The sequence below is a fragment of the Drosophila montana genome, unplaced genomic scaffold (assembly GCF_035044405.1).
Source record: "Drosophila montana isolate Dmon_TW-CO22-7 unplaced genomic scaffold, ASM3504440v1 contig_1_1, whole genome shotgun sequence".
Classification (NCBI taxonomy): domain Eukaryota; kingdom Metazoa; phylum Arthropoda; class Insecta; order Diptera; family Drosophilidae; genus Drosophila; species Drosophila montana.
The window spans coordinates 135,463-159,244 of NW_026996920.1; the positions used below are offsets into that span (position 1 = coordinate 135,463).

Consider the following 23,782-nt stretch of genomic DNA (forward strand, 5'->3'; position numbering starts at 1 on the left):
TCGCCGTATCGATTAAAATGTCTATCGGTAAGCCGTTTAGCGAGGACACAAACCAGCGACAACTATTTTAATAACAGCCTTCCATTTATCCGAAACTAGGGCAAATTACAACATATATATGTATCATAGGGATTGCACTTTAATAGACAAGCAACTCAATCTGGGTTTCGGGTCACTTTAAGTATATACAGATATTCGCCGGGAATGCGTCGTTCCATGTATTTGACAGCCTTAAACTTTAGACTAGCTAATTGCTTCATTATTTCGTCTGGTTTGTTCTCGCGCAGCAGCAGCAAATAGAGAACGCCGCTGGGCGAGAGTATGTCATCTAATTGCTCCAGTAAAATGTCGGTCACTCGCCGCCCATTTCTGCCCCCTGCCCACGAATAGACAAGATTGCGCTGCGTTGCGGGATCCCCCGCCTGGTCGGACGTCAGTGTTTGGCAGTGCAGCTCCTCATCGCTGGTTACCACATATGGCGGATTAAAGAGCAGCAAGTCCACGCAGCGCCGACGCAGTGCAGCCGCCAAATTACAGCGTACGCTGTCCAAGCGGGCGCCGTTGCGGTCCGCCGTGCGTTTCGTGGCATCGCAGGCGCGTGGATTGATGTCCGTGGCCAGGCAGACTGAGGTGTGGGCGAAGCGTTTGGCCAGCGCTGTGATGATTATGCCGCTGCCAGAGCCAATCTCAACGCATAGACGTGGCTGCAGCTTGTCCAGGAACTTAAGATCCGACTCCAGAGCGTCAAGCAACAAAAAAGAATCCTCCGCCGGCTCGTAGACGTGCTCGTAATCGGCCGAGAGGAGATGCTCGGTGTGCGGTGTCTCCATTGTGTCTATGATATGTTGGTGCTTAGCGCCGAGTCCAGCAGCGCCTGCCGCCGGCGCTGCTCCTTTTCGATTAGCTTGTGCAGGCCAATCAAGCGCTCCTGGCTGCTGCTCAGCACGTTGTTGATGATGGTCACCTTGTGCTTGACGTTCAGCAGCTCTTTAACCTTCTCCGAAAACTCGGGTATTTGATTCTGCGCCTTCTCGATGTCTCGCAACTGAGCGGCCAGTGCATCCAACTGTCCACGCAGCTCCGACTGCAGTTGTATCGTTGATGCTACGCGCTCGTCAAGCTTCTCGATGGTGGGCTTGAATAGGTTCGTGATGCCTTCGGCCAGAATATCGCGTGTGGGATTGCTGCAGAAGTTTTCAGTGTTTTCGTCTATAGAAGTGACCGTGGAATCCGAATCCTTATCCATTGCAAATTTTGCTGACAACCTGCTATGGCGATATGCGATATACGAATTACAATTCGATAACAAAACTATCGTAGAGATGAGCAAGTCATGCATCATAGCGATTAGTAACTCTGATAGGCAGATGCTGCAAAAAGACTCATTGATTGGTAAGTAAATTTGTTTAGGTGAACATGAAATTCAGATTGCATTCATTGCTAAATTAACAAAACTTTTTTCTCATTTTAAATTGCTACATGAAATGGGAACGCAGTGTTGAACCTTGAAAATTAACAATACCTAATAATGAGGCATATACGCTTGCCTTGCTTGTCATATAAACATATATGATATATTTGACATCAAGCAAAAAATGAAAGTGTCATTCCAGTATACAAAAATACAGCTCTGGCGAAAAAAGTTATCAGCCGATTGCTGACATTTATCGACGAGCCACCACAAATTCTTTCAACAGCAACATTATCTTCTGTAATATTAATTAAATGCTTTGATTACATCTACCTGCAAGCCGGCGCAATGGACACATATTCGGTGGATATTGTATATCAAGCGATCAGTGCACTATTCCAAGGCACCAATCCCAAGGAGCAGGAGAAGGCCAACAAATGGCTGCAGGAGTTTCAAAAGTCGGTAAGTTGTGGCCTACTTGGGTTTGGCAGGAGTTTTCAGTCAAAATGAGGCATATTATGCTAAATGTTTGCACTTGTTGCCTCAGATATACTCGTGGACCATAGCCGACGAGCTGCTCCACCAGAAACGAGACTTACACGCCAATTACTTCGCCGCCCAGACGATGCGTAACAAAATACAAAACTCGTTCAGCGAGCTTCCACCGCACACACACGAATCTCTGCGGGACTCGCTGATAACCCACATTGGTCAAATCGACGAGCAGACGGACAGTGTGATTGTGACGCAGCTAAGCCTGGCGGTGGCCGATCTCGCGCTCCTGATGGCCACGTGGCAGGAGCCGATTAGTGATTTGTTAAAGGCGCTCTCGCCGCATCCATCGGCCATTTGGCCATTGCTGGAGGTGCTCAAGGTGTTGCCCGAGGAGATTGACTCGCGTTATTTGCGACTGGGCGCGAATCGGCGGGAGCAGGTGCACAAGCAGCTGGACGCCAGCGCCGAGTGTGTACTGGAATTTTTGTGCGTGTGTGCGCAGCGCGAGGATCTGGACCAGCAGCGCATTTGGAATGCGACCCTGCGCACATACAGCGCTTGGCTGGTCATACACGCGTTCCCGCTCTCCCACATCTGCGACAATGCACTCTCCCAGCTCGCCTTCCGGCTGCTCAGTCAGCCGGTGGAGACATCTGGCAAATTGCATGACAATGCGACCGAATGCGTCTGTGCGCTGCTCAGCTGCATGGGCACACGTAGCGGCAGCGTGGATGCCGATCCACAGGTGGCCCGCATCTTTGAGGCCGTCTGCCAGCTGGAGACTGCGTATCACTTGAGCGTGGCACACGAGGACACCGACAAAACGATTAATTATTGCCGCATCTTTACGACTCTGTGCGATGCTTTCTCCCTGGATATGTTCGAGTCGCAGCACGCGTTGAAGGGATTAGACTTGGTGCTGCTCTGTGTGGGTCATTTCGACTACGAGGTGGCCGAGATCACGTTTCATTTGTGGTACAAGCTCAGCGAGGATCTGTTCCAGCGATACGACGAAAAGCTGACAGCCCGCTTCCGGCCTCACGTTGAGCGTCTCATTAGCGCTCTATATCGGCATGCGCAGATGGAAAGCGACCATGATGGACTCATCGAGGAGAATAACAATTTCTATGTAAGAAAAAAGTAGAGATATGATGCTGGGCAATCTTGGAATCAGTAACGGATTCGATTTGCCTTTAACTTTGTACTCGCAGTTTACTAATGTTTTTCTATTTATAGGATTTTCGACGAAAGGTCTCGGATTTGTTAAAGGATGTGGCCTTTATTGTTGGCTCCGGAGCGTGCTTTAAGCAAATGTTTATTATACTGCAAGAGCCAAACACAACGTGGGAATCCACCGAAGCAGCGCTCTTTGTTATGCAAAATGTTGCCAAGAATATATTGCCGTACGTACATCAGAGTTAATATTAAAAGCTGGCTTTTTCCTGCGTACATGTTTAAAATTTCTTAATACATTAGTCACATACAACCCGCGACTTTTCCACACACTTGCTAGTGGAAGTTCCCAAAAACCTATTCTAAACGCGTGTTTCTTTGTTTTTCTTTATCTTTTTCATATTCAAAAACTAATCCCTTCAAATACTTTTGCAGCGAGGAGAATGATGTGATACCCAAGGTGGTGGAGGCGATACTCAACATGACGGATCAGACACATATTGCAGTGCGGTACACATCGATAATGCTGATAGGTGAGCTGTGCGACTGGATTGAGAACCACTCGGATCTGCTGGAGGCGGTGCTCAACTTTTTGCTGTATGCGCTGCAGCAGAAGAACGGCTTGGCACCAGCGGCTGCTATTGCGCTCACCTCCATTTGCGCGGCGTGCAGACAGAAGATGATTTGTCACATAAGCGGCCTGGTGGAAATCGCGCGCAGTTTGGATAGCTTTCAGATCAACAACGATGTGGCCATTGGGCTGCTGAAGGGCATATCCCTCATATTGACGAAGCTGCCGCGTGAGCAGCTGCAGCCGGCGCTCCGCGAGATTGTGGGCTTTCAGTTGCAGCCGCTGGCACAGCTACTGGAAAGTAGCCACTGTCCATTGGAGAAGGGTGAGCGCAGTGATCCCGTTTACTGGATAGATCGCGCCTGTGCTATTATACGCCACACGAATCCCGATGTGCCCGACAACGTGGAACATCCAACAGTTGCAATATTAAATGATGCCTGGCCACTCATCTCGCGTGTGCTGGAAAAGTACCAAAGCGATCTGCGCATAATGGAGCGAACCTGCCGACTTATACGCTATGCTGTGCGCATGGTGCGCAAGCAGGCGCTGCTGCTGGTGGAGCCGCTGATCAAGCAAATCGTTGTGCTCTATGCGCTGCAGCATCACAGCTGCTTTCTGTACGTGGGCTCGATACTGGTCGATGAGTTTGCCAAGTCGAACGAATGCATTACCGGACTGCTGGAAATGCTGCAGGCCTTTATCGAACCGACCTTTGGCCTGCTGCAGCTGGAGAACGGCTTGCGCAACAATCCCGACACTGTTGATGATTTTTTCCGCCTGGCCTCACGCTACCTGGACTGCTGTCCGCTGCAGCTGTTGCAGAGCAGCCTCATCACGCCCATCTTTCAGTGCGCGCTCATTGCCTGCTCGCTAGACCATCGCGAGGCCAACTCCTCGGTCATGAAGTTCTTCGTCAATCTTCTAACTTGGGGACGCAGCAGCAACCAACGGCATAGCGAGTGCCGACCGCTGGTTATTGAACTCGCCACGCAGCATGGCGGCGCGCTAGTCATGAATCTAATACAGGCCTCAGTATTTCAGCTGCACTCCTACATGCTCGCCGATGTCGCCGAGGTGCTCACCGAGCTCAAGAATGCCGTCACGAATGCACAAATGCAGCCCTTCCTCGCCCATGCGCTGGAAGCGTTGCCCAAGAAGAACAGCGGCGGCTATGTAACTGCCACACAACAGCAGTTGGATGAGTTTAGCAACACGGTGCTGAGGTAAGTCTTTCCAAATCCAAATTCATAGATAATGTGCTTTAATCTTGTTTTCTAATACTCTCATATTTCAGAGCGGACACCACAAAAGCCGTTGCACAGGCCCTGAAAACATTTACGCGGCTCTTCCGCTAAAACCACCGCCGCATCACCACCAAAATACACCGGATCCTAAAAATTATTTATGATGAACTGTACATTTGAAATTATGTATACGCAATGTTGAGCAAACGCTGGATACAAGACTTGCCAACTTGTTAGATGCATGCGATCGTATTTATACATTTAACTTTAGTTGGTTAGCGTTATTATGCTGCGTGCGGGTTCAAAAGATCCACACGGAACGTACAATAAGTTGATTTATTTAAGTGCACCTTAGATTTTAATTTTAAAAAATTGACCTAAAATATATGCTAAAAATGTTTAATGACCGCAGCGCTCACTAATGTCAACTCAGCCTCTTTGTTCGTAAATTGTAAAAATGCAGGCAACGGGAATTCCAGCCTTATTAAAAACATATTTTGAATTTTTCTTATGCGTATGAGAAACATTTAAACTATTTGCGACGAAATAAACTACATTATTAAACGGGGCGAAGAGATGAGTCGGTCCAGTTAAATCTGCTTGTATAAACTTATTTTCACAGGAACTGCTTTACTTTGATATGTATATAGATCCGATAATAAGCTCGAAATTTTTTATTTTTAGTTAATTGCCCTTAGATTGCGGCGTGATCATATGTATAAATATAAAATGTGCGAGTCCACGGTATCTCTCAGTCGGGCAGGCTCAACAAAAACGTTTTTGCTTTAATATAACTTACCTCAACATTTAGGTATTTGACTTAAAAAATACTGGCAGCATTGTTTTAGCTTTATTTACCTCTAAATTTAGCTAAATAGCTTTTTTAAATTGGCAGCACTGCCAACGATTGGCGTAATTTTCATTTCCTGTAAAACGTGACGCACATATTCAATGAATGAGAAGAAAAATAACTTGAATCGGTATATATGTATTTTCTATGATACATTTTTAAATTTAGTTCTTAGTTCAAATTTAGTTCTTAATTTTGATAATAGATTGGTGAAATACTGAACGGAATGATTGATTTGAATAATTTAATTTGCGATCAATAGGCTTTCGATATAGTTACAATCACGGTAAGGGTATATAAATAAGCAACACAACTTACGAAATTTCTATGAAAATCAACATATAAAGGGACGCTACAAAACTCGTGACGAAGTACATGTTACATAAATATGACATACATTAATACTAATTGCACGATAAATTTACTAATTGCACTTTTTGCTTAGCACTACGGCTCTATGAGTGTGAGTATGTGTTTATATATATGTATGAGATGCATACGGACTGTGATTCATATGGTTTCAGTACGTGGATCGAGCTTGTGAATGGCCTGCATAAGGCTGGTGATATTGGCTGTGTTAATGCCCTGCCTGGACATTTCCGTTAAGCGATCCGTAATGGGCTTTTGATCCTGCCCGCGCTGCCACCTGCAACAAGAATAACAATAAGCCTTCAGCTGGTAAGTTGAGAACCCCTATACTTGCCACAAATGCGCACAGGCGTGCAACAGCGGTATATAAAGCGGCAACAGATCAATATCACAAAGCGTATCGAAGCGACTGAGCGCCAAGAGAGCCCAATGCTCCGCTGAGTGATGGGGCACCGGCGAAGCGGTGCAGGCAGCCACCAGACGGCAGAGTATTAACAGGACGGGTCGGGAGCGATTCATGTAGATTTTGTTCAGCAGACGAAAACAGTTTTCGAGTATGGGAATGGCCATCTCGTTGCGGCGCTCGTCCAAATACTGGCACGCCTTGGTCAGCTCCTCGTGCTGTAGAAAGTGCAGAAATGCATCCAAATCTCGCAGCTTGGGCTGGCTAGCAACGTGCGTGAGGAACGTTGAGAAAGCGGCGCTACGCTCGGCGATCAGCTCGGCCGAGAAGTTGCCCACAAGCACTTTGCTGGGAAAGTTGATATTGCTCAGTTCGTTGGGATGCTGGCGCTTCAGGCACTGATAAAGCTCTCGAAAGTCTGTGTAGCGGCGTTCAATCTTGGCAGGCTGTTCGTCCATTATGCTGGAGTCCTGGCGCACAGTTAGCTCGTAAGCAATAAAGCGTTTGATTTTAGCATCCTCAATCTCACGTGGCATTATGTGTGCCCGCAGAATCTCAAAGCGCAACTCTGTGCTACCATCGGCAGTAGGTCGAAATCTTTTAGCTGGATTAAAACTCTCCCAGAAAGCTGTTGCACACATAAAATATGAAGTAAAGAAACTTGACCTGCTTTTGGTATCTAGTATACGCACCTTTCTGGAGCGCCTGGTCTGCAGTCTGATCTGGTATAGCCAATGCGGCCGCCTCAATGGCAGGACTCTCAGGGTCATCGTCTGGATCCGGACCATCCGTCGATGGATCGTGGGGCAGTAGACGTTTTGCCATCACAGCATGCACTAGAAAGTTAGAATTTTAATTATGCTGAACTTGAGTTATGCATGCCGACTACTCACTTGCGAATGGGAGCAAAAGAGTAAATGGGTGGGTTACCAGCTGTGTAATATCGAGCTTTCGCTTTTATTAATTTATTTATCGCGTCTCGCGAATGTATTACGCTTGCAAATATTAAAGTGACTAATCCCCGTAGACCCAAACCAAAACAATGACCAATCAGACTGAGACACTAAGTGGGACGCCTTTGTCTTCAATACAAACATATAATTCACCGACTTTCGAATGCTCTCTAAGAACAAATACTGCCGAAGCATAGCGCGTGCATTGTTAAAAGCTGAATTTATTTTTAACCTAATATTGTTTTTGTATAAAGGCATTTGCCAACTAAACATGACCATACAAATAGTACTAATTGTTGTTCACTCATGCGACGTAGTTCAAGCGTTGTTAAAAAACGCATAAACAGCAATTTGGAGAGCGTATGAAAACATTGTGTTATCGGTATCGTTTTCCTTATACGACTCACGCACGAACAACTTATCGAGGTTTGTCATCGCTTATCACGAAAAATATGCACCGACTGTAAAATGCTCTTTAACAATATGCCCTTGTATTGTTGTCTATGCGAATTCTAAATCTTAATACAATTTATGCCTCATATTCATCTTGTAAAAAACATTTCATGTAATTATATATATGAACAGAAAAATTATATTTGATTAGATGTATAGTAATAAACCATAGTGCAAGCGTTGTTAAAAAATGCATAAGCTTTTGAAAGTCTTTCAAAAGAGTGTGTTATCGTTATCGATAACGTCATTACACGAGTCACGAGCAACCAAAGACAGTATTGTAATCGGCTTGTCACCGACAACAACAAATAAACAGGGTGGGCGGTTTTTCTATTAAGTGGCATTAAGTATGACGCTGCCCGAGTTATTTGGCTGCGCTTTTGTTGCATTTGGACCCCCATTTGCACTATTTGTGTTCTCCATTGCCAATGATCCCGTGCGCATCATAATACTTATAGCGGCCGCTTTTTTTTGGCTGCTTTCGCTGTTGCTGTCGTCGCTGTTGTGGTTTGCGGTTGTGCCACTGCGGGATGTACTAGCCTTTGGTGTGGTGTTCTCGGTGCTGTTCCAGGAATGTTTCCGTTACATCATCTATCGCATTCTTCGCAGTACGGAACAGGGCCTGCACGCCATCGCTGAAGATACGCGCATCACGGAAAACAAGCACATTTTGGCCTATGTCTCTGGATTAGGATTTGGCATCATATCGGGCATGTTTGCGCTGGTTAATGTGCTGGCAGATATGGTACGTGCCACACCAACTAATCCAAGCATAGTTGCTAATCTTTGTTTTCAATTTCTAGACTGGACCCGGCACAATGGGCTTAAAAGGCGGTACTGAACTATTCTTTATGACGTCTGCTGCTCAGGCGCTCTCAATCATCCTGCTGCACACCTTCTGGAGCATCATCTTCTTCAATGCTTTCGATACTAACAACTATCTGCACATTGGCTACGTGGTGGTCACACATCTCTTCGTCTCACTACTGACGCTGCTCAATGTGGACGCACTCTACTGGGCCACACTGCTGCCAAACTACATCGTAACAATTCTCACTGGCGTCTTAGCATTCAAAGTTGCGGGGGGTAGTGGCAAGAGTTTTAAGAGGTTTATAATGTGTCGATAGAAAGTATTAGAATTTAATGAATTTCAGCTAAAAGACATTATCCTAACTTTAATTATTTTAAGAAATGTGACATTAAAACGACTATTTTGTCAAAATTTATTTTGGAGCCTATGCACAATGTCTTCCAACTGTAACGTATGAAAACTGTTGTGACGTCACATCTTCAAGTCATTGAGCAAACGGAAGTTCGACATTTTAATGGGTTTAACTTAACGAAATAACTTAATATGCATTTGCCTAGTTTTACTGGCTATAGTCCATTTTGCGTACATTGATGCCATAGTCGGCTAATGCAGGCTGCAGATCATCCATAGTCAGCGTAAATTTGCGATCCTTGGCCTGCAATGGAAAAGTATGTGAAGAAAGCTACTTTTATATAGAATTCAGAGTTCAACCTTGGAGCCGCCGGGTGTGCTGGAGTTTTGCATGTGGGTGCGCGCCTTTGAATGCTGCAGTGCATCGTCAATGATGTCGGACATGAATTTCTGCGTTGCAATTGAGATTAGGCGCACAATACGCTTGTCATCCGCATGAAAGCCGCCCATATTCAGATAATGTGAAGTAACTGCAAGTTTAATGCGTTTAGGCAGTTTAAAATATATGTTTAGCAACAGTTACCGGCATCTGGAAGTAGAGGCGTGTAATCTTCCAGTTGCAACATGAAATCGCTTAGATGCGATGCTGGCGCAGTGCGGTCAGTGCTAGCGATAGCATTGAAACTGTTGCCACCGCCAACTCCGGAGGTTGTGCCGCTTCCCGTGTTGACTTGCCCCGAAGAGCCACCGCCAGCACTCGGGTGATAGATGATGCCAAAATTGGAGCCGACCATTGTAAACTTTTCTGCACAAATCAATTACGCTTAGTGTGACCGTTTGAAGCAAAGACTAAAATACCCAAACCTGCCAAGCAGCTGCATCGATATATCGATAGATTTGCAGCAACGCTTCTCAAGTAATTGGCAACGCAAGTGTCTGTCAGTGCTGCGCGATTACAGGCCATGATCAGCATATTTATTAGTGTCGTATTTTTGTTTTTTTTTTTTATTACATACACAAAAGCTGCTGTACATGGAATGAAATCTGTCGAATATAAACTTAACTACACTAGGCCGCTTAACTTATTTATCTTTTTTTGTGGTGGTTTTCTTTGCCGGTGCTTTAAACAAATATTTAACAATAAATAGAAGAAACAAAACTATGAGTGCACCCATAAATGCTAATGGAAGAGTACCATAACTGTTTAGGTAATCGAAAACGCGTCCAATAGACAATTCATCCAATAAACTGGATGGTTGCGGTACATTTTCGGGATGCGTATTTTTTAAATATCCGGCCTCTGCAAACTCGATGAAGGCCTTAGGAGTATATTCCTTTGACGAATACCGATAGATTTTGCCATGACGCAGGAAAATAAATTCGGGAGCTTCCTCAATCTTCAGTCGTTTCGCTGTAGAAACTCCGGCGCCCAAAGAATTCATTCGCGCCACATTTATCTTGCGTTTTAGTTTCCCGCCAACAGACTCCCAGATGGCATACAAACGCTGGCAGAGCACACATTCCGCGGAATAAAAGAACACAAACCAGTCTCCAGTCGTTGCGCCGGTAGATGCTTGCGTCAAGTGTTCAAAATTGTCATCGGAAAGCTCCTTGACCCCTGGTTCCCGGTTATCACTGAAGAACTGTAGAATTTCATCCTCGTTAATCGCGCCATAATAGAGTATCGGAATGCCTCGGCGGAAATACAGAAGAGCCGGTTCCCTGCTCGGATCGTAGATATGTATTAAATTGCTATCGTGCGCCTGGACAACCGAAGCTCCCAGCGACTGCTTTATGTCGTCCTGGATGTTGGCAACAACATTTTCATATTCGATGCACTCGGCACAGTTGCCTTTTGTAAACAAAGCAACCACGTCGCCTTCGCCAGTTAGGATGTGAATCAGGTCCGAGTCATCAACGCGTTCTATGCTAGCGCAGCAGACAGCAATAATCAATAGATAAATAGCTCCAATTATCTTATAAAAATACATTGTTGCCGGCTTCTAGACTTCTTATAGATTCCACTTGTTGGTTGCCGACGTTGCGTGTGAAAGTTCTCAATAATATTAAATTAGCAAGAGATGTGGCTATCGTGAGGAACTATCGATATCTGAAAACTGACAATATATCGAGATTGCGATAAATTCAAAATATATCCACATTTTAGGATTTGGGTGAGTATTACATTTATTTTTTCAAGTAAAATAGAATAATTATTTTTGTGTGTTAGAAACATGTTTTGCGGCGTTTCTTTAATCACAGTGACATAATCACAATCACGCCAGTTTAGCTCATCGCTAGTTGATTAATTGTTTATATTGTGAAAGTAAATTTTTTTAAATAATTTTTGAGTTAGTTCGATTTGATAACTAAAAACGTTTAGAGAAGGCAGGGATGTCCCTTCTTGTTTTTATTTTAAGGACTGTCCCCAAAACGCAAAATTCGCGTTAGAGTAGACATGGTGCAGGTGATTTGCTTTTGCTGCTCGTCATAGGACTCGCAGTTGGCCACGCGCTGGGCAACGAATGTGAGCAGGTTGAGCATGTCCAGCCTCCTGCCATTGGCCTCCAGTTCGTCGCAGAGACTGTGTATAAACCAGCTGCCCTTCACAGAGTCACTCCAAGAACAATATTGAGGTACTGTGCAGAACGCAATCAAGAAATCGGCATAGCTGGGAATCTTATAGTTGCTACTAGAATCACCGTCAGTTTCGGTGTGTCCCACAGACTGCCGGATATAGCCGGGATCCTTGCGTTTGCCTCGACAGGCCTGAATGATAAATATCTTTGGCTTGCCCGCCAGCGAGGGGCATTTGTCCGCACTAAAAGCTTCCCAGATTTCTTCCAGCTTGTAATACTTGTCCTTGGCATAGACCACGTCATTATTGCCATGCGTTAGTAGAGCCACCAGGATACAATCGTTTTCCCTATGGTTTAGTGCAACAGCACTGGCTATCTTTTTCATAATTTCCTTGTAATTCAAATCTTTGTAAATCGTTACATTAAAATCCAAATGTTCGAGCACACGTTCTAGATTTTTGGTGTCCACACTCGTTTCGGGCCTTGATGCCAAGCCTCTCTCATTGAATAGCTTATGGCTAAAGATCAGCGCCAGGCCACGGTGCTTATGACACATTTTATACTCCTCGGCATAGCGGTGAGTAACCATTTGGGCTTTGATTCTCTTTTCCGTTTGAAAGCAATTTAGAGACCAACCGGGTCCGTCGAGACAGTCATTAGGAACATTTGAAGTTGCGCCCTGCTCGGCATTAGCTTTTGAGCATGATTTGCCATTATCAGCATCCATTGTCCAATTATTATTTTTTCTATAATATTAAACAAATTTCCTTGGGTATGCTTAAGACGATTATTATCGGAGTTGCGGGTGCTCAACTATTTAGTTAGAAGTCATGCGTCACGTAACTGATAAAAATATGTGGGCTGCAAGTGCTGCCATCTATTTTTTCCCGCGCTTTTTAAAAAACAAAGTTATCGATAGTATTGAAAGTGTCGTCTTGCGATATCGAGCTTGTATACGATATGAAGTTAGAATACCCACTAAATGTGTTTTTTGTTTTTAAAATAAATTAAATATTTTTATAAAAGCTTAGAAAGACATTCACATATCCAAGATCAACAAATTATTCTCTATCTGCCATTAAAAATATTAAAAGTTATTTCATCTGACAATCCGAAAATAGCTGTTGTATAATTAAGACGTCTTAGCTTTCGCTAGTTTATCGCTATCGGTTACTTAAACGGTTAATCTATGTTTGTAAGCTTTGGGTTGGTTCCAAACTAACATATTAAAATTATACAGGAATTCCTATACAAATTATAACAGATTAAGCTTTGTAAAATACCAAGTGCCGACCCATTACTTGGGTTTTTATAGCATGTGAGGTGAATAGCGTGCCATTTTGCTATACAAACTGTTATAATTATGGCTAAAATTGTTATACATTTGAAAGCTGAAGGGACTACCCCAACTGAAGTAAAAAGCTGCGCTGGTCTTCGAACTTATACCCCTAGCTTTGACTTAAGTTGCAGCAACATGTGCCCTGTATTACCCCTCTCTTGTCAACATGTTGTTAGATAGTTGAATATTGCGCGCATCTTTTAAAGTTAAAATTGATCAAATTTATAAGTTGCCCAAAATTTTAAATCATTTAAGTTTTTTTTACATTGTAAAGCATTCATTTAAAGAAACTTTTTACAGGCCGTTTAATAAGTGTACTTAATTAAAAAATATGTTTTGTGACGTGACAACTATTTTTTAACATAATTGCCTTTTAATAATTGTTTACAAGTTCTTCGTGCATGTTGCAGGCAACATATGAAATCGGCAAAATGTTGCGATAGTCATGCGCAATGCCGGCAGCGCAACGTTCGTGCGACGCTCAGTACGCGAGCGAAGAAATTTGAAAAAAAAATCAAATTCAGTGATAAAGTGAAATTCGTGCGCGTTGGTTGGCTTACACTTCGTGTAAGCTCCAAGCTCTGACTACGGCTCTCGGAAGTCTCTCCTCATCTCCCTCTCTCTTTCGCACACTCTCTGCAAGCGCGTCGTGAGTGCTCGTGTCGTTTTGGTTTTATAGCTCCGGATCGGCGCGTTCACAATAAGCAAGAACAACAAGCGTAACCGTGAACTAATCCAAAGCAAAGTGTTAGTAAATGCAACAATTTTTGGCCAATTGAAGCAGAAGTTCAGCATATAACAATTCAAGTTTTTGGTATTCGAAAAGAAGCAAGCGGTGAAACGCGATGCCGCTAATTGGATTTATTCTAAATTTGGCTGTTTTAACAGGTAATTGAGTTTCTGGCTACCTTTGCCAAATACAGTAGATACTTGCTAATGTTTAACAGTACCAATTAACTAGGCATGACTATTTGTATAAGAATAAAGTACACATGTAAAATAAGTATACGCACATATGTATATCTACATTCGCCTTTCTACTACTTCAATGTGTTATTAATTCGCGAAAAGCTTTAATATCTCGCACTCCCTGTTAAAAAGGAAGTATTTGCATACACACAAATATTATTCTGGACTTGAATTAAAAAATATTATTTTTTGCTACTTTGGAATTCAAATCTTTTGAGAGTGCATGCAGCTTTTGCAAGCTAACTGGGTTAACATTCTGAATGTCTGGGTTCTGGATTGGGGTACGCTTTTTTAGTTCTCAGTCTCACGGACAACTGTTTGTACCTTTCTTTGTTGGGCGCATATATATATTTTTCCACTATTCATTTTGTTGTTTATCTCTTGTGCTTGCCGTTCTTACGTTCATATATATCAATATATTTCTCTTTGGGTATTTGGACTTTCTGGCTCAAGTGTTTCGTGGCTAATATAAAATCGATGGCACATTGTTGTATATTCTGTTTACAGGTGAAATCAATGGACGGTGACGAAACCAACTTAATACGTAATCGAGTAGACGTTTGAGCCCTGAACTATATCTCAACAGCTCTCTCTGAATCTCTCGATGTCATCTCAAACGTTTGCTGCAGAAAATGCACCAGAGCCGGGATTAAGCCTTTCGTTTCAGGTTTTTTTTTGTTGTTTTGTTTTTTTTTCATAGCCTGCCGACACTTGTCGTCACAGACAGATCCAGAGACCAGAGACACTTCAATTTGCATGCTCCAGATTAATGTGGCGCTGCGTTTTAACTCTTTGCTTTACTTCTTGACACTCCGGCAACCAACGCTGGCCAGCAAATATTTAATTTAAACGTCTCAGTTCACACGCTGGGTATTATAACTATATCATGCGCTTTGTAGCCCAAGAAATATGCTAATGATAGCCCATCCATGCTAAATAGATAGAATATTCTCTTAAATGGAACATTTCCAGTTTTTGCTGTCAAAAGTGAATCTGGAACGTATCTCTCATTTCATTTAAATTTGGATGGATTTATTGAATGTGTTTTAAGAATTCGTACATTAATTTTTATTCTCCTTTCCTGTCACTTTAAGTCTCTTTATTAAAATAGTTTTGCAACTTAAGAAACTATACGAGCTTAAGAATTTATGAACCAGTTCGCGAACTGAATTTTTAGTATCGCGAAAGTAATATACTAACTAACCGGGTTCACAACAAACCGGTTTAAATTCCGTTCTTTTATTTAGAATGAATTTAAATTTAAACCGGATTAATACGGCAAAGAACAGCGGAGCTATAAGCCTGTACTGAACCATATATGTATATTTGAAAAATATTTCAAGGAAATATATTAAGCTTTCGAATATACGCTAAATATTGATAATGGATTTGCTTATCAGTTAATGCAACTTATAAATATATTGCTTATATTAATACTATGTATAAATGTGGCTCTCCAAGGGTATATACGATGCGTCTTGACAGTGCCTACAAAATGTGCCTTTCCGCTTCTTGTACTCTTGTGTTTGCTGTGTCGCTTGTGGTGTCCTTTTTTATTATTTTAAACTCTGCAGCGCGAGGCTTCCCATGTTGTGCAACTGCCCCACTTGCGGTTTTGTTTAATTACGCATATTACTCCCATCTCGGCCCTCTCCGCCCCCGTGCCCTGGCCTAGTTGCGTTGTGGTCGCTTGCTGACGACTGCGAGTGTCTTTGGTTAGTCCGAGTTGCAGTCGCTGCTTTAGAGCCTTGTCAACAACAGCTTCAGAAGCAGCAGCGCGCACTTCCGGTCAGCCTGCCCTGCCCTGTCCGGCCTGCTCTGCCCTGTCGTCTGTGGTTATACTGGGTTTTCGCATCGCCAGGATTGTCAAGTGACCGTCGCGCTGCAACCGGACAACTGGCCAATGACTAAGCTCCTAAACCGAACGCCTTGTTAATTGCTTGGCTTTTGTGGCCGCACTTAGCATTGGTTTTGTCCATTAGCTCGGCGATCAAGTTGCCTGTGGATTGCCTCCACTCCTGGTCAGCTTCTACTGCTCAGCAGCTGACACTCTATTCAACATATTTGTGCTGCAAATCACAGAAATTAGATGCAGCTGATAAATTAAAGACGTGGCTGCTGCCAGTTACTTAATGAGCCAAAGCGTCGACAGCAGCATACTCGGTCGCACAGCTGGGCCCATTACTGTCGCCCAGCACTGTGCTCTGTGCATGTGCCTCTAATTGAGGGAAAGGTCAGCGTCGCATCGATTTAACTAACGGGAGCGTAATCGAGGGCTCACATAATATAACAAAAAAAAGAAGAAAAAAAATAAAGTAAATAACGCGGCCATTTCAGATATTCAACTTGAATGTACCCTGTTCAAATGTATGTTTACTTTATTAAGCTATCTGCTCTTTTTCCGCAAATGTATAATAAAAGGCTTAACTCTAAACAAAACAAAAGTTTGCATGATCCATTTTAACAGACAAACCTTCAACCAAATCTGTTAAGCCCGAAATTCACTAGTTACAAAAAAGTATCTCGGTTTTATTGAAAAACGTGAATTCTGTATTTTCGATTGTAGAAAAATTTAAAATAAAACTGCCATTACTGGTGACCACAGAAAAAACAAAAAACAGCGATATTATCGATAGTATTATCGACATGTTGACATCTCTAGCTTGAGAGACGTGCATTCTATCGATACATCAAACCTGGTCACTGCTCAAACGACCAACCCTTTCACTAAACTTATCAATCCTTGTTGTTAATCCAATGTAGGGTGTATATACACACATTTATTACCGACAAGAATCGCAATTGTATGTGCCTAGGCGTAGGTGTCTGGATTCATTCATGCCCACGCATCGCTCTGCTCGCCGGTTGCCGGTCTCCAGCTGTCCATTGGCCATTTAATTTAGTTGTGCTCGCACTAGGCACCACTTAACCCCACACAGCACCCTGCTGTACACCCCGTCGCCCCTGTTGTTGTTGCATTGCATGATAAATTGCCACTTGACTTTGCATATTTGTGCTCTGAACGGGTCGACACAGCAGCTGTCCCCCAATCCCTAAGTCCCTTGTTTATTGTTGTCCAACTTATGGCCCGTCTTTTGAACTTTGACTTTACTTTTGCCTTTGGATACAAAGTGCGCCTCACCTTGAATTCTTTCAAGTTTTGCGGCATCCGAAAAAAGTCGCCAAGACGCAGCGCGGCCTCGTGCCTCGAGTGTCTCAGTGTGTGCCTGTCACATAACTGACACATCCAAAAGTGTCCTGTCATTTGCCTCCTTAGTCTCCCCACCCCTTGCCAAAGCCAGTGCATGTCAACACCGCGCCGTTATTCTCTTCTTTTATTTTTTGGTCCTTTCATTTTTGCATGCATGCTGTTTGCTACTCTTTGCTTTTTTTTTCGCTGTCGCTTTTTATTATTATTTCGTTCTTTTTTTTTCTCACTTTTTTAAATCCGACAGCCACTCGTTGTTGAGTGGCTGTCAGGTGTCAGGCCGTGCATTTGTGGGTGTGTGTGTAAATGACACTACATATATGGCGCAGCTCGAGGCTGGCGAGGTCGAGATGCTTGGCTTAGTTACACTCAGACACAAATGAAACAGCAAACATGGCGGAAACATTCCAGAGCAACACTTTTGCACCAGTTATGAACTAGTTTTTATTCATTCAGCTTAAAACCGAATTTATCTGCATCTAAATTTATTGGTACACATATCTACATACTATTCGCATATGCTTATCTATATGGTCATCTATATTAAAGCTTTTGGACATCAATTTTAATAGATTTATTCTATTTATCATAAATTATTTTATGAATAATTTTTTTAATAATATTATATATCATTTAATTATTAAAATAATTCAAATGGCAAATTATCTTTTAAGCCAATAAGTTTCAGTTAAGTGCGGTTCAGGCTTAGGTTCTTTATCCCACTGATTCGGTTAAATTAATTCACGGTAAATAAATACTTGGATTCTGGATTTAAATCGGTTTGGCTTAAAACTATTTAAGACCTACGTCAATAATTAATATTTAAATCCTAAGACTTGTTCGCTGCATGAATTGACTACTCTCAACACTTTCAACCCTTTTAGTTCGTTTTTTAATGTTTATTTTATACTAATTAAATTCGACGATATGCTTCCGACTCGCAGCTCGCATTCCAACCCATATGCTAATCAGCTAATTGAAATGAATTTCAATTTTTCACGCTCTCTGTGCATGAATTCCATTCTCGTTTTCAGTTGACAAATTTTGTGCAGCGTTCCAGTGTCAGAGACACTTTGACAATCTAACAAATTGTTACACCAATTGACACTAGCATAATGCTGAGCGGTGTTACGGTGTTGCTTTCCCACACCCGCATACCCCCACTCCACCACCTTGCTACCAGGCAATACAACCAACCAGTGGCCAGTGTTGAGAAATGATTCTACTTGTCACTGCTGAAAGCATGTGGGAAATGTGATAAAGCAAGTGGGTAGCATTATCAAGCGTCAATTTAGATTGTGTGAGTTTTGCTTTGCTGCTTCGCTTTGTTTATAATTAAATAAATTGCTCATTAATTAAATGACTACTGCTTGATGTATACCCAGCATTTGTTGATGGCTGATTGGGTGGTTTCCTTTTGGGAAAGTTGTTGTAAGATATTTGTTAAGAAGCTGTTAATAAAGCTTTCAGTAAAAGGGCCAAATTTGGAGAGATGAGAAGAAAGAGAGAGAGCAATAGACAGAGAGAAAGTGAGAGAGAGAGAGAAGGAAAGAGCGAGAAGAAGAGAAAGCCAGAAGAAGAGAGAGGGAAAGAGGGAGTGATTGAGAGAGAGAGAGCAATTGCAAGTTTAAGTTTGATTTGACGGGCCTTGAGCTTTAAGTTCTCTTATTGAACACATTTAATTTTGCTTAAAGCTTTAATGGGCTTTCAAAATCTGTATTCATTTAATCTGTTGGTTAAGCTTCTAGCTAAAAGTGGTCTTAATTGAGAGAGGTTTAACAATTTAGTTTAATTTGTCTGGACTTCAGCTTACAAATTCAGCATACAAATTTCTACTTTAAAGGTTTTTTGTGATTTCAAACATTTTTTAATTCGATTCAATTAAAGCTTTCAGCAATTGGTTTCTCAGCTGGTAAAACTCCCAGCTTAGAGTTGGCTTAATTGCATTTACTGAATATTTTTAATTCCACCTACAGTTTTAATGGGCTTTATTACGGCATACCCCGAGTTGAGTTTTTTTTATTTCAACATCATGTTTATTATTGTTATGAATTATACAAATACAAAGGGTGCGCTCTGATATATCAATTTCTATCCAGCCGAGTCGCACCCCATGTGAATAACTCGCAGCGGAATGCTCAATGCATTTGTCATCAATTAACCTATGACCTGGGCTCGAACTGAACAATAGAACAAAAGAACATTATTTGAATGAAACAGAAAGTCAGCCAAGCGTTGCTTTCCACGGGTCAACCAAAGTTGCAAACGAAGTCGGCACACAATGTGGGCAATGATAAGCCAAGGGCCGTATGGGCGTGGCACAAGTGTTATAATTCAATTAAAAGTTAAATAAATAGTCGGGCAGAGAGAACAGCATAAAACAACTGGCGATTTATCAGGCGCATTTAATTGATGTTTATGCATTGCCATTAAAACGAATTGCCCGATCAGTTTGGTGCGATGTGCTACACGCGCACGTAAAAAGTATTGGCAAAAAATGGTTAACAATAATCGATTTGCATGTGTTTTCAATAAAAAAAAATAGCAAATAAACAACAAATAACAACAGCTACAGCAAAGAGCAAAAGCCCAGCATAAAAGAATCTGCAATTTAATTTGTGTATTTTTTACCCCGTAACCATTCAAAATGGTCAGAGAGGGTATCAGCAAGTTGTACAGATGTTTTCAGCAGGCATATACTATTCTACTTTCTATATATATATATATATATATATAAATATTCCTGATCAGTTTCAAACTAGTTTTCTGATAGGACTTGTTTTTTTCGTATCATTCCTTTATAGGCCGTTATCGATCTCAATCCTTGAAAATTAAGGAAATTTTTATTTAAAATTTCATTTATCTTGTCTGAATTTCTTTTAATATTACAAGAAATAGCTCGAAGAGACTTATTATCAAAATTTCGGATCGATCTTCATATGATGATCTATAATTATTTTATATACTTATACTTATTATTTATACCCAATTATAAGACTGAACTAAAGCATAAAGAAAAGGGTATAGCTGCTGCACAGATTGGAATTTTGGGCCAATATTATCCTGTTTACACGGTAACTTCTCTTCGAGCATTCTCCACTAAATCGTTCTTATTGGCTCTGTGCGTACGTCGCATGGGAAAATATTTAATTGTTTTGTTTCCTTATTTTTTTGTGTTGCACGAATCGATATTTTTTGTTGATTTTTGCATGGCTTGTCGGGGATTCATTGATTGCTTGTACATATAAATGTTACAAACTATGTGGCAAAAAAATTGCAGCCAAAATGTGCATTCAATCAGTTACTAATAATATTTGAATAACATCATTTTTTTTACTGATTTTCAAATATCATCAATGTGATTCATATGTAAATAAAAAGTTATCAAAATCCAAAACTAGATGTCATTTCTGGATTAAATTGATTTTATCACAAAAGTGCTCAGGATATTTTGTTGACATAATATCACAAAAACTAAAAGTTGCAAAATTGAAAACGAAATAAAACGAAAAAATACTAAATGTTGAATTTAAAGCAAGAAGCATTATCCTTGAAGATTCAGTACCCTTAAGTTATTTTGAATATGGGGACAAATTAAAATAAATGTACTGCACTAATCTTCTGATCGATGTTAGTTATAATTTAATGTCGTCAAATAGCGAAAGAATATTTTTCGTACGTTTGAAATCGAAGTGTACTTTGCAAGAGTTAAGAGAGATCAAATCTGTGTTGGTTGTCTTGTCTTGTCTGTCTTGTCAAGTCGACAAAGAAGTAGTTGCAACGGAAAGTCTCTTCTTATTTTGTATGCCCTTTGAGTGTACAATTCCTGATAGCGTTTTTACCCAGTCTCGAGAGCCGTACAATGCCAATTCATTTTTGCATTCATTTTTGTTTTGAATTCTAGTAGATCCCGGAAATATCTAAGTGAACTATTTTGTAATTAAATAACAATATTTTATTGAAACATAAAAAATAGCATTAACCAGACAAATTTTGTGAATGCTCAAAGAATAAATTGAATATTCAATTAAACAATATTTTTAATATAAAACTGAGCTAAAAAATATTTGTAGAAAAAAATTGTGATTATAAATAGTTTTTAAGGTAATTTGAAACCTGCTGCTTGCGGTTCCTCATGATGAGAGTATAACAAAAGCACCCTCAACTCTGTGGCCAATTTATGAGGCAGGCAAATAAAAAAGTTTAAATAAAAATAAGAAAAATAACAGGGGAAAAAATCGGATACTGATGTATGCATATGTGATAAAAGCCATTGCGACGCATAAAAAATGCATGCGGCGCATAATGCCGCATGACCCGGGCCAGGCACGCCCACAATCCACAAGCCCAAAACGCCCGCCATGGAAAAATGTGAATAAAATAAATACGCCGCGTATTGTCTTGCAAAAAGAAAAAAAAAACAGAAAGGAACCAAAGGCAAAAAAAACAAAGTTGATGAAGAAAAAACGCAAAACCGACAGTTATTATAAAGCAGCCAGACGTTAGGAAGGGGGCGAGTATGAAGTGTGTAGAGTGTGTGTGTGTGTGTGTGTGGTGTGTGTGTGTGTGTGTGTGTGCCTGTGGTGTGTGTGTGGCTGTGATGCTAACCTAGTTTATGACAGAGTTTAAATTATCCCTTTGTTTTTGCCACAGTGTTTTTTTCCGCTCGGCAAACAAAAGGCAAAGCGCTCAAGTAGACGCCGCACACACACACACACACACATTTAGACACATATGGGCACTTATAAATGTGTTTGTGGCTTATATGTGTGTGTGCGTGTGTGTGTTAATGGCGGCAACTGCCATCAAGAAATTGCATATTAATCAAGCGGCGACAGCAAAGCCAAAAATAGAAAAAAAACACACACAAAAAAAACGAGTCAACTTTATGAACGTTTAATGAGACACCAAATGGTGTTCTCTTTGGCGTGTGTGTGTGTGTGTGTGTCTGTGCATGTGTGTGCGTGTGTTTGCCTTTAACGAAGGTCAATGGCTCTCAGAGCCTGTACTTTATGCGTACAAATCTTTATGGCCGTGGCAATAAACACAAATTGCTTGTCATATGCGCGCTTTGTGTAACGAGCTCTGAGCTCTTGCGGGCCAACTTAACAATTTGTTCTCTAGGCCAAAAGCGCCCACACTTTTACACAGCGGCAAACTGCGCATAAATCTGCCTTACTACAGCAGCAACTGTGAGAGTAACAGTAGCCCAACACCACACTGACAATTGAATTTATTGAGCTGAAGTCTATCAATCAGTTAATACGAAGCCGCTGGCTCCAACTGACAGTTGCCATTTACCAACTGACCAGGCCAGGCCAGGCCGGGCCAGGCCAGGGCGGTAGAGCATCTGCACTTGACTGTTGCATGAAAGTTGCTTGTTGCTTGCGGCTTGCTGCCTGCTGCTGGTTACTTGTAATCACCATAGTCACAAGATAGCCGCTGGCTTTGCACAGTGGTTAAGATTTATAAAGAATGACGACATTGAAGAACAAGAAACAACGTCGAGCCAAATGTATACCCTTGTATACAATGGGTAAAAAGGGTGGATTGGTTAGATGCAAATGTAAGTAACAGGAAAAAGGAAGGAACTCCATAAAGCAAAATATTCTTATTCAGCATCAATAGGGCTATATTGAAACAGCCATGTCGATCTAAGAGACTATTAGAGCAAGAAGTATTAAGCGCCGGTCGTCCTAGTCACGAAAAGATCGAGTTTATTTCCAATCATGGACAAAATTTTCCATTTCTACGAAATCGATAATAATGGATTTCTACATTCGCGTTTTTTATCATATCTCGGTGATTATAAGAGCTATAGACACCTAATTGGGTATGCAGATACGCGTATAGTATACACAGATTTAAAATATATCACATTTTGGATGCATGCTCCTCCTGTAAGAGAGCATTGGGGTGGGTATTCTCTTGGCATTTTGTAATTCCACACATTTGTATGCTACACAATAAACACCAAAGCTAATCACAAAAGCATTTCTCATAGTATAGGGCTAAGGAAAGAAGAAGCACAGACTATGCATAAAGTGCTTGGTATATGTTTGTTTTGTGTATGTATGTGTAGACGCTGGATTCGGGGCATCTCCTAGTCGGACTTTCCCATCTAGAGTATTCTCACTTGATACGGTCACTCATGGCCAGTACGCAGCCTGCAGCCTAATTGAGATTTAAAAGTCTTTCATTCTTCTTCCGTGAGTTCTCTTTGTTGCGTTGCCAACTGTGTTTAAGTAAAATGCATGCTCGACCATTCCGACATGTTCTCTTGGTGTTTATGCTTAAAAATATACGGTCACTCATTGCATGCTCGTCCGTTATTTTTATAAATCGCGTTGCGAACTACATTATAGATATTACGTATACGTTAAGTAGGAAAATGCGGGATGTAACATTGAATTGAGAAAAAATGTAGTTGAATTATGATTATAAATAATAAGGTGGTAGTATTTCGAACAGATTTTTATCATTGCCAAACCAGTGTGTGGGCTGAAAATAAATGAAGCAAGGTGTGCACTGTGTGCACAGTGTAAAACGAAGCTGACGTATGGGCGAAATGAGGCCGTGATAGTGGGCGGACAGCGATTG

At 41.5% G+C, this 23,782-nt stretch overlaps 9 protein-coding genes across 9 annotated transcripts in view; 3 read left to right on the forward strand and 6 right to left on the reverse strand.

Annotated features, from left to right (window-relative positions):
* Positions 1-117: 117 nt before the first annotated feature.
* On the reverse strand, positions 118-830 carry HemK2 (HemK methyltransferase 2). The gene has a single exon (XM_064679249.1). The coding sequence runs from the start codon at positions 828-830 to the stop codon at positions 156-158; it is 675 nt and encodes a 224-aa protein (XP_064535319.1). The 3' UTR covers positions 118-155.
* A 5-nt stretch (positions 831-835) lies between these two features.
* Snapin (SNAP associated protein) lies at positions 836-1,275 on the reverse strand. Its single transcript, XM_064679251.1, has one exon. It carries the CDS (start codon positions 1,244-1,246, stop codon positions 836-838), a length of 411 nt encoding a protein of 136 aa, XP_064535321.1. The 5' UTR covers positions 1,247-1,275.
* A 342-nt stretch (positions 1,276-1,617) lies between these two features.
* Positions 1,618-5,308, forward strand: Tnpo-SR (transportin 3). The gene is made up of 5 exons (XM_064679305.1): positions 1,618-1,873; positions 1,959-3,035; positions 3,143-3,309; positions 3,515-4,876; positions 4,948-5,308. The coding sequence occupies exons 1-5, from the start codon at positions 1,760-1,762 to the stop codon at positions 5,006-5,008; spliced, it is 2,781 nt and encodes a 926-aa protein (XP_064535375.1). The 5' UTR covers positions 1,618-1,759; the 3' UTR covers positions 5,009-5,308.
* Positions 5,309-5,974: 666 nt separating this feature from the next.
* Snx21 (Sorting nexin 21) lies at positions 5,975-7,606 on the reverse strand. The gene is made up of 4 exons (XM_064679213.1): positions 7,413-7,606; positions 7,212-7,355; positions 6,451-7,147; positions 5,975-6,393 (listed from the first exon to the last, which is right to left on the reverse strand). Coding segments are annotated over exons 1-4 (978 nt in total). The 5' UTR covers positions 7,414-7,606; the 3' UTR covers positions 5,975-6,257.
* A 599-nt stretch (positions 7,607-8,205) lies between these two features.
* On the forward strand, positions 8,206-9,151 carry aph-1 (gamma-secretase subunit Aph-1). The gene is made up of 2 exons (XM_064679216.1): positions 8,206-8,670; positions 8,729-9,151. Exons 1-2 carry the CDS (start codon positions 8,275-8,277, stop codon positions 9,050-9,052), a joined length of 720 nt encoding a protein of 239 aa, XP_064535286.1. The 5' UTR covers positions 8,206-8,274; the 3' UTR covers positions 9,053-9,151.
* Positions 9,135-9,933, reverse strand: Taf10b (TBP-associated factor 10b). The gene is made up of 3 exons (XM_064679217.1): positions 9,671-9,933; positions 9,448-9,617; positions 9,135-9,391 (listed from the first exon to the last, which is right to left on the reverse strand). Exons 1-3 carry the CDS (start codon positions 9,879-9,881, stop codon positions 9,296-9,298), a joined length of 477 nt encoding a protein of 158 aa, XP_064535287.1. The 5' UTR covers positions 9,882-9,933; the 3' UTR covers positions 9,135-9,295.
* A 107-nt stretch (positions 9,934-10,040) lies between these two features.
* Positions 10,041-11,221, reverse strand: LOC135426204 (thioredoxin domain-containing protein). The gene has a single exon (XM_064679214.1). The coding sequence runs from the start codon at positions 11,076-11,078 to the stop codon at positions 10,170-10,172; it is 909 nt and encodes a 302-aa protein (XP_064535284.1). The 5' UTR covers positions 11,079-11,221; the 3' UTR covers positions 10,041-10,169.
* A 96-nt stretch (positions 11,222-11,317) lies between these two features.
* On the reverse strand, positions 11,318-12,629 carry LOC135426205 (caspase-like). Its single transcript, XM_064679215.1, has one exon. The coding sequence runs from the start codon at positions 12,391-12,393 to the stop codon at positions 11,503-11,505; it is 891 nt and encodes a 296-aa protein (XP_064535285.1). The 5' UTR covers positions 12,394-12,629; the 3' UTR covers positions 11,318-11,502.
* Positions 12,630-13,520: 891 nt separating this feature from the next.
* The window catches only part of fipi (factor of interpulse interval), an 89,054-nt gene continuing 78,792 nt past the window's right edge, over positions 13,521-23,782 (forward strand). The window contains exon 1 of the mRNA XM_064679212.1: positions 13,521-13,893. Within this exon, the coding sequence (XP_064535282.1) occupies positions 13,851-13,893 (43 nt within the window). The 5' untranslated portion in view covers positions 13,521-13,850. The remainder of the gene's footprint in view (positions 13,894-23,782) is intronic.